We start from the raw sequence: 14,689 nt of genomic DNA on the forward strand, positions 1-14,689 counted from the left end.
CCCAACACGCTCCAAGACACATAGGGCAGTGTCTCTCAAATAATATTTAAAGGACCAGTTTTGCCCCGAGTATGCCCCAGATCTATACTTCTATACAATTAAAAATAAGTTACTAGGAAAAAAATGAAATAGAAAATAAATATAAGTTCTATTTTATCATTATATTCAACAGACAAAAGTGACTCTGTCAAATTGCTATACAACTTTCTAAATGGTTCCTGTCATATTTTGCTCTTGTCTCACTGCAGACCAATAACAAATAATAAATAGTTCACAGGCTACTTCACACTTTAAATGGCACTGTCCTAGAGACAGTAGTACCATGTTCATTGAGAATCACTGGCAAAAATAAAGCAATATATAGAAATGTTAGTCATTATTATCTGTATCATTTTTGATTCTAAATATCCTTTAGCAGTTACTAAAATAAACAATTCCACCCACATTAATAATCCTGCACTCTCTCACATGTTCCTGTCTAAATAGTCAGACATAGACAGAAGTACTATTTCCTTTCTTTGAAAAAGGCAACCTTGTCTTCTATGATACAGGTGCAACATTATTTAGCTGGTGAAAAATACAGATTACTTTTACAAGTCAAAAAGCAAAAGTGTAAAACAAAATCAGATTTTAAAAGAACTCATGATAAAAATAAATAATACAAAAATGAAAGGACTCATAATATATACATACTCAGAGTACAAAAATGATGCTTACCTCATTGCCTGTTTATCTATAGGTCTGTGACCAACATTTTTTTCTCTTCTGTCAGGTTACACTCAACCTTCCCTAGGTCTGCCCTGCACCAGTCCCACCATTCAATTCAGGAAAAACTAGAGGGATAAGCTTTCCTTTTAATCACAATTCTTTTTCTTATGACATCAATATATTATTTGTCTAAAAGAATTTAACTATTGGGCCTTTCTCTTTTTAAGTAGTGTCCTATTAAGAATACTGTCGCTTGAGGAGAATGTTCTTCCTATTCCAATCATAGTTTTGAAAATAAGTAGTTAAACATCTCCCTGCATACAATGTACAGAATGATGTGTTAAATTTTAAAAATTCTTTTAAAGTGCTATTGACTTTACAAATTTTATTTAAAAGATGTTAGGTTTAGATTGATATAAATGGCTGATAATATTCTCAACTTCAAGGTAAAGTTCATATTAAACTGTGGATTTTAATTATTTAAATTTTCCATGAGATCGCACACATTTCAATATGGTACACAAAAAATATTTTAGTATATGAGAGTATGTATGTGAAATACAATGTAAATAAAAGCAATTGCTAACTTGTTAACTTTAAGTTTTTCATCGTTCTATTTTCTGATAATTCTGTAACAGTGAAAAAAGTAATCATAAATATTAAATTTTTAGTGTCAACCTAAAAAAGGAAACATATACTCAACCAATGTCTAGAAGAAAAAAACTCATTATATGTCATTTTGCTTTTAAATATTAATTCAATTCTCTTTTAAAAATAACTGTAATCAAATGGAATTTGAAGACTGCGTATTTTATATAATGAAACATGATCTTACCCTTTTCTTGGCTACCACAGCAACTTTGCCATCTGCTTTGGATTTATCTGTAAGATAATAAAGTATGGCTGTTTCAAAAAAAAATGCCTACACTCCTGTTTGAGTAAGTGCAACATTATAAAATCAGAATTTTCTACCTTCTCATACTGTAATATGTGTTTTTAATGGTTCTTTTGATTAAAATGCTAACAAACTCAACTTTCCAGAGTTAAGTAGAACAAAATAATCCAAAAGTAATAGCATTAGGGATTCATATACTTATTTGACAAATCTCCTCCCTAAGTCTAATTGGTTGGACATTCTTGAGTTAGCCATCTAGTGTATCCTATTTTAGGTTCTGGTCAGCTTATGTATTCTGAAGTATATAAGATCTGGAATGAAATCCCAGTGACCTCTACTTGAACATCTCCTTGATGCCAGACATGGGATAAAGACTTTACATAGACAGTATCTTATTTAAACTTCATTGATAATCTTGCAAAGCATGTAGTCCATCCCCATTTCACAGCAGAGAAAGTTGAGGCTAAGTACCATGCCTGAGGCCATGCAGTGGGGCCAGATCCATGTGTTGGCAAGTCTCTAATCTTTATGTCTGCTGCCTCCATGTGGGACCCATAAGCAACACAACAAAAAAGAGGACTAGAACCAAATAGAATATAGAAAATTATTTTAAGATATTATTTTGATGTATGCAAAATAGTATGTGAATTAATAAAAATGATTGGCAATAATAATTAATAATTGGATTTTTATAGGTTCAATGTAGAATTCCAACTAAATTAATTGTACATAAATATTTACTCATACATTTGTTTTATTAACCTTAATATTATGGTAATGAAAAACAATTAGAGCTATGGACATTAGTATTATGGTTTTAGAGTTACATTTAATGTTAAAGAAAAACACATAGAAATTAAATTTATTAATATAGGACTGTAATTCACAATGAACATGTAAAACTAATAAAAAGAATAAATATCCATGAATATAAGAGTAAATAAATGCTTCCTATCTAAAAGCAAATATTGCAGTAAGAAACAAACTACTGGCATAAAACAGAGAAATTCAGAGAAGCAGGTTGCTACATTTATACCTATAATTAGCTGGCCACATGTCAACTGCCCTCTTTCCTATGTTTGGCTGCATGCTTAGAATAATCCCTTCTGGAATACCCTTTTTCTCCCCACTTATGAATGCACAAGACCATCCACCATCATAGAGAATTCCTCCACCTAAGAGAAATAATCACCTCTGTTGCAAAACCACAGTCATCCCAGGACACAGGACTTTCTTCCCTGTATTATAGTTACTTCTGTACATGTCTAAGCACTCTGTAAGACTAGAATGTACCTTAAAGGCAAGGACCACATTTTATAGGCAGTAGGTGCTCAATATTTTTTTATAATTAACAAATGCACATGTATTTTATTCAAAATCTTATATGGATCTGAAATATGCATTTTCCCTGAACAAATGAATATTATTTACTAGTTAAAATACATATGTTTAGATGGTATGTTACTATACTAGACAGTGTAAGATATAAAACACTGTATATGTTCTCAGACCTTTAGTTTCTTTATTGATAAACCAGAAGTAATAATTTACTATCTTACAGGTATATTGTGAGATTCAAACAATCAACAATGTTCTCTTTTAGCTAATAAAGACATTCTGGGGTTCGCACACGTGCGTGTGTGTATGTGTGTATGTGAGTGACAGAGAAAGAGGGATCTAACTTTTGGAATACTAAAAAAAATAGTTTAGTGATGATACATTTTACCACTGTATCATCTTAAGTGATTCTATCATTCTCCCATTTAAATAATTTGTTTTAGGGGCACCTGGGTGGCTCAGTGGGTTGTCTCTGCCTTCAGCCTGGGTCATGATCTCAGGGTCCTGGGATTGGCCCCACATCAGGCTCTCTGCTCAGCAGGGAGTCTGCTTCCACTTCTCTCTCTCTGCCGGCCTCTCTGCCTACTTGTGATCTCTGTCCGTCAAATAAATAAATAAAATCTTTAAAAAAATAGTAATTTGTTTTAGTCTTTTTAGCATAGTTGGAAATAAATTAAAGAGTAATGATAAAAGAGCAAAGATTATTGAAATTCCATAATTTGTTTCAAATTTATAAAAGGGTCCTGATGATAATTATAAGAGAATAAACTGTCATATCTAAAATTTTTTTCTCTTTTCTCTTTTGAAGATCCCTAATAACAAAAGTCATGATGAAATATCAACTTGTACATGTAGTTAAAACTGTACAAAAAGGAAACTCAAAAACTAAAATTGGGTCCAATGGACCCTGATCATATACTGAGAGTTAACAAAAAAAAAAATTATCACTTTCCTATATCTTTCCTCAACATATACGTCACTCTTACGTAAAATTTCCAGCAGGGAGACAACTGCAAACAGAAACACCCAAACTGCTGTTCCAGGAAATTTTTGTTTTGTTTTGTTTTAAGATTTAAAAAATTTATTTGTCAGAGAGAGAGAGAGAGAGCACAAGTAGGGGAGCGGCAGGCAGAAAGAGAAGGAGAAAGAAGGCTTCCCACTGAGCAAGGAACCTATGAGGGACTCGATTCCAGGATGCTGGGATCATGACCTGAGCTGAAGGCAGACGCTTAACCGACTGAGTCACCCAGGCGTCCCAAAGCCTTCTTTTTCTTTTTCCTTTTTTTTTTTTTTTTAAGATTTTTTTTTAGGAACTTTTTATGTTGAAAGGTTACACAATCATCTCCCAGTGCAACACAGAAGTGTTTTGGGAAGTATCAACAACCACTCTGATTTTCAAAGGGATTTGCCAAAGGGAGAAAGTCTGGTATAATGCTGAGAAACATTACAATCATTAGCATTTTTTCTATTAATAACAGTAAGTCCATGTTCAACTTCAGCAACATTAAACACTTTCTAAGAGCCAAATTTTCCCTAGTGAGAAAGGTTTAATTTCCTCCCTTCAGAAATCTCTGCATGTAGGGACCCTCACACAGAGTGAAAAGCAGTTAACAGGAAATGTAGATCTGGATAATTAAAAGGGCCTTTACTCCATTTTTGGGCTATAGCCACATCATAGTTTTAAAGTGCAAAAAAGGAGCTGCAGGTAAAAAATGAAAATGTTCCAAGTCAGCAGAGATGGTTATGCTTCATGACTCATAACAGATGTTAAAATTTTTTTTTATTTACAAGCATATTAGAGAGGACTACAAATATGAACACAAATCAATGGTTTCTTTCTAAAATATAAATTTTTAAAGGCTGTCCATTCATTGCCTCAGAAAATCTGTCAGTCTATGTTTCTTTAAAGATGACAGCTGAAAGAAAGCATTTTCTTAAAAAGGTAGAGGACAGTCCAGTTGCCTATCTGGCATGTAAAGAGCTTGGAAGTCACACTCCATCCTCACAAGTAAAAAGCTGAACAAATTGAAAATCAATAACTCTTCTTAGATTCCCTTAGAGAAGTGAGGTCACAGAGCAAACCACTGCCCCCAAATTTGGAGACAGGTGAATACAAAGAATCACAACTTAATGGAGCAGAAACCTCCACAGGAACTAGTGCTGGGGTAGGAACACATGAACTGTAATTGATGAATTGCTGGAGCCTCAATGTGAACAAGCTGAGAGATAGAAATTCTAGGGGGACCCAGTCATGCATGAGGGAAGCACACTTTTGTGAGTTTACCTACAGGAGTTCTATCAGGTTCTCAGAGTGAAGACTGGAGAAAAATACCTTTGTGCTTCCTCAGCGGGGGGAAAAAAAGGAACCTTTCTGAAATATGCTAGGGCATTCAGTTCTTAACAGTTTGCCCTCAAGAGAAACTATTTTATCAAAGCCTAACCTATTGTGGTTTTTTTCAGAGCCTAACTAATTAGCGGGAAGGCAACAAATCTAGCCTGCTGTAGTCTTCCATGTGGGGGAAGGGAAATATCCAACTCCAGCTCCCCTTTAACTGTCATGTGCCACGTAAGGGGGTAAAAAAGGTGAGAAGCACTTGTGTAGTTCAAATTCCAGGACTGAGACCCAATCGTAGAACTACAGACTGCCTGCCTCAGCCCTACATGCCTCACCACTCCACTCGTAAAGGACTATGTACTGCAGTTTCTTTCACCTGGTACATCATATTTGCCTTTCTGCAAATAAATAAATAAATAAATAAAATTAAAAATATATATATATATATATACACAAAACAAGGCATACTAAAAGGCAAAAAGCAATTTGAAGTGACAGAGCAAGCATCAAGCATCAAAAACAGACCCATATATGTCCTAGATGTTGTAACGATCAGACTGAGTGTATTGATCACAGTCGTTTTAAGTTCAAAGTCTCTAGTGTTAAAGTAGAAAACATTCAAGAACAAATGGGTACTATAAGCAGAGAGATGGAAATCCTTTTTTTTTTTTTTTAAAGACTTTATTTATTTATTTGAGAGAGAGAGAGGAGAGAGAGAGAAAGAGCATGTGCATGAGCATCCCTGGGGGGCGGGGTGGAGAGAGAGGGAGAAGCAGATTCCCTGCTGAATAGGAGACTGATGCAGGGTTTGAACCTGAGCCAAGGGCAGAAGCTTAACCTACTGTGCCACTCAGGCACCCCAGGGAGATAGAAATTCTAAGAAATAATAATTAAAGAAGAAATGCCAGAGATGAAAAATGCTATAACAAAAATGAAGAATACCTTTCATAGTTTTATTGGTTGGACATAGCTGAGGAAAAAATCAGTGTCTTTGATGATATGTAAAATAGAAACTTCTAAAACTGGAAGCACAGAGAAAAAAAACTGGGAAAAAAAGAACAGGATATTCAAGATCTATGGGAAAACCCCAGAAGTATAATATATGTGTAATTGGAATATAAAAAGGAAAAGAAATAGGGGGTGCCTGTGTGGCTCAGTGGGTTAAAGCCTCTGCCTTTGGCTCAGGTCATGATCCCAGGGTCCCGGGAACGAGCCCCACATCAGGCTCTCCACTCAGCGGGGAGCCTGCTTCCTCCTCTCTCTCTGCCTGCCTCTCTGCCTTCTTGTGATTTCTGTCTGTCAAATAAATAAAATCTTAAAAAAAAAAAAAAAAAAAGGAAAAGAAATAGAAAGGAACAGGAGAAATACCTGAAGCAATAATGACAGAGAACTTCCCCCAAATGAATGTCAGACACCAAATGAAGATCCAGGAAGCTCAGAGAACAATAAGCAGAATAAAAGCTAAAGATAGAAAACCAAAGATAAAGAAAAATTCTTGAAAGAAGCCTGGTGGTAGGTATTGCCTTATCAATAAAGGAGCAAAGACAAGAATTTCATTGAGGTCCTCTCAGAAACCATGCAAATAAGGGGAGGGTGGAGTTTTAGAGTGGAGTGGAGTGATTAGTGTTAAGAGGAAAAAACACCAAATTAGAACTCTGGTCACTGTGCAATTATCTTTCAAAATAAAGCAAATACACTTGAGAGAATTTAAGAAATTGATTTGTTACCAGTAGACCTACCTTGCAAGAAATGTTAAAAGAGAAAAGGAAAATGATATAGAGCGGAAACTTGGGTTGACATAAAGGAAGAGTATCAGAGAATGACTAAGTGAAAGTAAAATATAAACTTTAAATTTTCTTATTCTTTAACTAACTGAAAACTATTCGTTCAAAATAATAATGGCAACAGTGTGTTGAATTTAGGAAAACCATTTTCCTAAAAATTTTTTCCCTAGAGAAGTTAAAAAGAGGAAATAAAATCATATAAAATACTCAATTAAAACCAAAAAGGTGGAGGAAAAAAATCCATAAAAAGATGAGGCGCGTTGGTAACTCAGTAAGTTAAGTGTCTGTCTCTTGATTTCAGCTCAGGTCATGATCTCTGGACTGTGATATCAGGTTCCACGCTCATGGAGCCTGCTTAAGATTCTCTCTTTCCCTCTCCTTCCTTCTCTAGACCCCTGTGTCTCTCTCTCCCTCTCTAAACAAACAAACACACAAACAAAAACAAAAACAAAAACAAAAAAAGGCAAAAAAAGAGTAAAAGAAAAAGGAACAAAGAAAAAGGAAAACAAATAGAAAACAGTAACACAAATGGTAGCTATTAATCCAACTCTATCAATAACCATTTTAAATTTCAATGGTCTAAATATACTAGTTAAAAAACAAAGACTGTCAGAGTGGAGTAATTATACGCTATCTACAAAAAACTCAATTTAAGTATAAAGACACACAGAGGTTAAAAGTAAAAAGATACAGGATATACCATGTTAACACTAATCAAAATAAAGCTATTTTAATAAAGTAACTATATTAATTTCAGGCAGAGCAGGCTTCATAGCAAGCAAAGTTATCAGGGATAAAGAGGAGCATTACCTAATAAAGGCATCATTACTCCAGGAAGACATAATGATTATTAATATGAATGTGTCCAACAACACAGTGTCAAGGCATGTAACACAAAAATTGATAGACCTCAAGGAGAAATAGATGAACTCACTATTATAATTGGAGAATTCTGCAGAAATGAACAGGTCCAGCAAGCAGAAAATCAGTAATGACATTCAGTAGTTCCCCTTTATCTGTGGGGGATAGATTCCAAGATCCCCAGTGGATGCCTGAAACCATGGATAGTAATAAATCCCTATATGTACTGTTTTTCATATATATATATATATATATATATATATATATGATAAAGTTAATTTATAAATTAGGCAGAGTAAGAGATTAACAACAATAACTAATGAAAAGAACAATTATAACAATAAACTGTAACAAAAGTTATGTGAATGGGTCCTTAACTCTCTCAAAATATCTTATTGTGCTATACTCATCCTTCTTATTAAGATGTGAGACAAAATGCCTACATGATGAGATGAAGTGAGGCAAATGACACAGGCATTGTGACATAGGGTTAGTCTACTATTGACCTTCTGATGATACATCAAAGTAGGATCATCTGCTTCCAGACCATGGCTGACTATGCATAACTGAAACCATGGAAAGCGAAAGTGCAGATAAGAGGAAAACACCATCAATCAATGAATGGCAATCAACTGAATGTAGTCTACATCTATAGACTACTTAATCCAGCAACAGCAGAATATACATTCTTCTCATGCTTACTTGGAACATTCACCAAGACATACTATGTTCTGGGCCATAAAGTATACCATAACTCATATTTAAAAATAGATAACATACAATAGTCTGCTCTCAGACCACAGTAGAATTAAACTAGAATAGAAAAATTGAAAGATAACTAGAAAATCCCAAATACTCGGAGATTAAACAATGCATTCCTAAATAACATAGAGATGAAAGAAGAATCTTGAGAGAAATTTAAAAATATTTTGAACTAAATGAAAATGAAAATAGAGTATATAAAAATTTGTAAGACGCGGTGAAAGCAGTATTTAGAGGGAAATTTATAGCATTAAAATGCAAATATTATGAAAAAACAAAGACCTAAAATCAATAAGCTGAACTTCCACTTTAGAAAACTAGAAAAAGAAAAGCAAGTTAAATATGAAGTAAACAAAGGAAATAAAAACTAGAGCAGAAATCAATAAGAGAAAAAATAGGAAATTAATGGAGGAAATAAAACCAAAAACTGTTTCTTTAAAAAGCTCAATAAAATCAAGACTCTAGCCAGTCTAACTAAGAAAAAAAGAGAGAAAACATAAATTACTAATACCAAAAATGAAACTGAGGGCATCATTACAGATCCCAAGATATTAAAAGGATAATAAAGAAATGCTGTAAATAAGTCTATGTCCACAAATCTGATAACCTAGATGAAATGGACCAATTCCTTATAAGACACAATCTCCCAAAAGTGACACAAGAATAAATAATCTGTATCTTTTTATAAAATTAAATTAATATAATAACCTTCCAAAACAGAAAGCATCAAGCACAGATGGGTTCATTGGTGATTTCTACCAACCATTTAAGGAACAAATTATATCAATTCTCTATAAACTCTTCCAGAAGATAGAAGCAGAGGGAATACTTCCTAATTCACTCACGGAAGCCAGTATACCAAAACCAAATAAAGACATTACTAGAAAACTACAGATCGATTTCTCTCATGAACATAGATGCAAAAATCCTCAATAAAATATTACAAATCAAATACAATGTATAAAAAGAATTAGACACCACAAACAAGTGAAGTTTATCTGAGGTATACAAGGCTGATTCAATATTCAAAATCAATTAATGTAATCTGTGACATCAACAGGTTAAAAAAGTAAAGTCACATGATTAGATCAATAGATGCAGGTAAAGCACTTGACAAAATCCAACACCTATACATGATAAAAACTCTCAGCAAGCTAGGAATAAAGGAGAATTTCCTCAATTTGATAAGAGAATCTATAAAAATCCTACAGCTAGCATCATACTTAATTAACAGTGAGAAACTCAAAGCTTTTTCACTAAGATTAGGAACGTCAAAGATCTTCTCACCTCCCCACTCTTTTCAATATTGTGCTGAAACTCCTAGCTAATGCAATACGAGAAAAAAAAAAGGAAATAAAAGGTATAGACTGAGAAGAAATAAAACTGCCTTTCTTAGTAGATGACATGATCATCCATGTAGAAAATCCAAAAGAGAATTAAAAAAAAAAATACTCTTGGAACAAATAAGTAATAATAGTAAGATTGCAGGGCACAAGGTTAACAAACAAAAGTCAATCACTTCCCTATTTACCAAACTGAGAAAGCAGGATTTGAAATTAAAGACACATTACCATTTACACTAGTGCCCGCCCCCCCCCAAAGTAGAATACTTAGGCAAAATTTAACAAAATATGGACAAGATTATACGAGGAAAAGTACAACACTCTGATGAACAAAATCAAAGAACTACAAATTTGGGTATATTCTATATTTATGGATGGGAAGTATTGTCAAGATGTCAGTTCTTTCCAACTTGATCTAAAGATTCAGTGTAATCTCAATGAAAATCCCAACAAGTTATTTTGTGGATATCAACAAACTCAATCTAAAGTGGGGGAGGGTATGTGCTATGGTGAGTGCTACGAATTGTGTAAGACTGATGATTCATAGACCTGTACATTAGATGTTAATTAAAAGAATAAAAAATAAAAAAATAAAGTTCATATGAAGGGACAAAGATCTAGAATAGCCAACACAATATTGAAGGACAAAGTCAGAGGACTTGGCCCTACCTGACTTTAAGACTTACTCTAAAGCTACAACAATCATGGCAATGTAATATTGGGGAAAGAATTTTTAAAAACCCAGATCAATGGAACAGAATAGAGAGCTCAGAAACAGATTGAACAACTAGATATCTACATGTCAAAAAACTTAATCTAGATAAGACCTTACACCTTTCACAAAAATTAACTCAAATCACATATCTAAATGAAAAATGTAAAACTATAAAACTCCTAGCAGGCAATATAGGAGAAAATGTAGATGACCTGGGGTATGCAGATGACTTCAGATATAACATCAAAGGCAAGATCCCAGAAAGAAATAATTAATAAGCTGGATTCCATTAAAATTAAAATTTCCACTCTGCAAAGAACACTATCAAGTGAATGAGAAGATAATCCAGAGTGGAAAAAAGTATTTACAAAATATCTGACAAAGGACTGTTATCTGAAATATACAAATAACTTTTTTTCTTCTCTCTCTTCATTTTTTTTTTTTTAGATTTAAGTTCTATTTAGCTAACACACAGTGCAATATTGATTTCAGGAGTAGAATTCAGTGATTCTTCACTTACATACAACACCTAGTGCTCATCAGAACAAGTGCCCTCCTTAATCCCATGCCCCACCCACCTCCCTCCATCAACCCTCAGTTTGTTCTCTATCATTAAGAGTCTCTTATGGTGACTGTGGACTCTGAGAAACAAACTGAGGATTTTAGAGGGGAGGTGGGTGAGGGGATGGGTTGGCCTGGCTATGAGTATTAAGGAGGGCATGTATTATATGGAGCAATGGGTGTTAATAAGTAAACAATGAACCTTGGAACACTACATCAAAAGCTAATGACATACTATATGGTGACTAAAATAACATTAAAAAAAAAAAAGAAATTACAGTGTTCAAAAAAAAGAGTCTCTTATGATTTGTTTCCCTTCTTCTCCCTTTCTCCTCCCACCATATAGTCATCTGTTTTGTTTCTTAAATTCCACGTATGAATAAGATCACATGGTATTTGTCTTTCTCTGACTTATTTCGCTTAGCATAACATACTCTAGTTCCATCCACATCAAAGCAAGTGAGAAGATTTCATTCTTTTTGATGGCTGAGTAATATTCCATTGTAGATATAGATACCACATCTGCTTGTTCCATTTATTAGTCAATGGACATTTGAGCTCTTTTCAAAGTTTGGCTATTGTTGATAATGCTGCTGTAAGTATACAAAGAATTCTTAAAACTCAACAATAAGAAAATAAGCAACTGAATTAAAAAGCAGGCAATAAACAAATACCTCACCAAAGAAGACTTATAGATGGCAAATAAGCATATGAAAGGATGTTCATTATCGTGCCATTAGAGAATGTCAAATGAAAACATCAATGAGGTACCACCACAGACCTAATGGAATGGCCAAAATCCAGAATACTGACAACACCAAATGTTGGCAACTACGTGGAATATGAACTATCATTCATTTCTGGTAGGAATGAAAAAATGATGCAGCTACTTTGGAAGACAGTTTGGCAGTTTCTCATAAAACTAAACATACCATATGAAATGGGTCTATATTTTTTACATATAATTTACTGACCTTGAAGATTTCAGCAATGAAAGAGCTACATCAAATATAGTGTGCCAATTTCTGTAGGGTAGGAAGAATTTAGGCCATGAAATTACTAGTCATTATTTCTGGGTTGAAAGAAGACATTTTGGGTTAAAGAAGTCCTCAAAGTAGCGGGGTAAAATAGGTTGTTTATCTCTAAGATCTTTGTAAGATATCTGAATAATGGCTAATTACCTCTCAAAATAACTTTGAAACAAAGTAAGAAGCTGAATATGTACTAGAGTTTACCCTGGAAACTAAGCAAGGACTACAGTGTCTATTTTGGAGATAGTAAAGAATAAGAAGTGAGTGAGCCTATTATGGCAAAGGCTGAATTCCTGGAAGTGTCTTCATGCCCTTCCATTTTGACTTCTCCAGGGATAAGAATCAAGTCTTTAGACACAGGACTGTCTATAATCTGACTGAATTACATCAAATTCTGCATGCAAAAATCATCAGATTTTCAACAAGAAAATGGGTCTGCTGCAAAAGCAAAGAGAAATAACCCCTCTCCATATTCTCGAGACAAGCAAGAATATCAAAGGACCCAGACATAAATATGCTAGCACATACAACAACAACAAAGACATAGTTCAATATTTATTGAGTGTGTCTACTACTAATGTGAAATGGTTACAATAAACTTTAAAAAATAACTGACTATATTACTTCAAGATATTCATATTAAAAACTAAAAAATTAGTATTTCAAAGTTTATTTTGGTTATACAAGAAAAATGTATACTCTGTGTAAATAATAAAATTGTATGCGTGACAATAAAGTGAGTTCAACCTTTACTGATAATAAACTAAGACATATTTTCAGCACAAGGAATAAAATCACATTTATGGTAATAATGTCTCTTTTCTCAGTTTCAAAGTAAACCAGAGTAATGGGCTTGTCATTCTTTTCCACTATCTTCAAATCTACTTATTTCTTTTAAAATATGAACTTAGGTAGCTAAGTTAATATTCAAATTTTTCCCAAATAAAATGTTCTCACATCTAAGTTTAAAAAAATATATATTAAATTCCAAAAGAAAAAAAGTCATGCTTACTTTAAAATTCAGTCAGCACTAAAATGACAGATCTTCCCATAATCTATTTTAGAACTTAAGATGATCATTTTAGAAATTAAGATGATAATTATTATTATCACTAAGAACATATTTAAGTTTATTCAAAATCATTTTTTCTGTGACAGTCATATTGAGTTAAAAGTATGTCCTATCTACTATAATTCCTATGATGAATCCATTTAAAAAGCTATGTACAAACCATAATATTTATGATTCAAGAGAACTTTCTCTGAAAATGACCTGAAATCTTATATTCTTTCACCTCATTAAAAAAGTTGAAGATTGTTTTTATCTCTGTCTTGAATTTCTTTAAAAACAAAAACATTTTTGAAAAACACTTTGTTCTGAAAGAATGCAGCATATGCAAGTGAAAGTTTCACCCCAGAAATATGTTTTAAGGCCACAGCTTCTAATTTTGAAATATATACTTTGAAATACACAAGAGAACTTATGTAGATAGTTGAAGGGTAAAGAAGATGATAGAAGTGCTAATGAAAACCCTTGCATTTAAATAGAATGTATGTTTAGTCACTGAAAATAGTTTCAAAGGGCAAAATACATACTATTAATCCACACAAAATTTTTTTTTTCAGGGGACAAAGATATATTATATCCCAATGAAGAAAAAGAGTTTTTTTTTTTTTAAACGTGCAAATATATTTTAGAAAGCATGCATCTGAATAAATCCTCATGTTGGGGTGGTAAAGAATAAAAAAGCTCATATACCCTGTTTGGCTAGGCGGCACATTTCCAGTCTTTGCTCAGGGGAATATCCATAGAGGAGGCGGGCTTCTTGTAGTGCACTTTTATACCATTTCTTTTTTTTCTTACATTTTTCTGGCTAAAGAAACACAGAAAAATAGTGAGACTCATTTATAAACATATTATTTTGTTTTAATATCTACTTGATTTAGCTGTTGAGCTGGAATTAATCTGATTTAAGCATTATACCATATATTACTTAGACTTTTGTATATGATTATTATTTTAGAGTATACCAAGGTTGGGGAAATCTTGTACATTAAAAGTCAAAGGGTCAGATTCTTGATTCGCTAAGATAATATTTTAATATGATTCATCTCACACTTTAAAAAGTCACCAAAAGATCACCAATGTAACAAAGTAGTCAGTATTAAAACATCTTATTAGAATAATTTTGATTCTCTTTTAAGAGCAATGATCCTGAAGTGGTATAAAATGAAAAGCCAGGCTTCTTATTGTAACAAAGTTAATTCTATTCACATCCAGCTTTTGTGTTATGACAGGCAGGTGAAATATTCATACAAGTTCCTTAAACTTTTGCCCAATTTCTTCATTTGTAAA

At 33.2% G+C, this 14,689-nt stretch overlaps 1 protein-coding gene across 7 annotated transcripts in view; it reads right to left on the bottom strand.

Moving 5' to 3' along the window:
* Positions 1-14,689, bottom strand: part of ZCWPW2 (zinc finger CW-type and PWWP domain containing 2) — a 133,005-nt gene that overhangs the window by 36,530 nt on the left and 81,786 nt on the right. For all 7 annotated transcript variants that reach the window (XM_059162419.1, XM_059162423.1, XM_059162417.1 and 4 more), the window contains 2 exons: positions 14,093-14,207; positions 1,544-1,590 (listed from right to left, as the gene is read on the bottom strand). In XM_059162419.1, coding sequence (XP_059018402.1) covers positions 1,544-1,590; positions 14,093-14,207 — 162 coding nt within the window. The remainder of the gene's footprint in view (positions 1-1,543; positions 1,591-14,092; positions 14,208-14,689) is intronic.

This window comes from Mustela lutreola, chromosome 2, assembly GCF_030435805.1.
Source record: "Mustela lutreola isolate mMusLut2 chromosome 2, mMusLut2.pri, whole genome shotgun sequence".
NCBI classification, from domain to species: Eukaryota; Metazoa; Chordata; class Mammalia; order Carnivora; family Mustelidae; genus Mustela; species Mustela lutreola.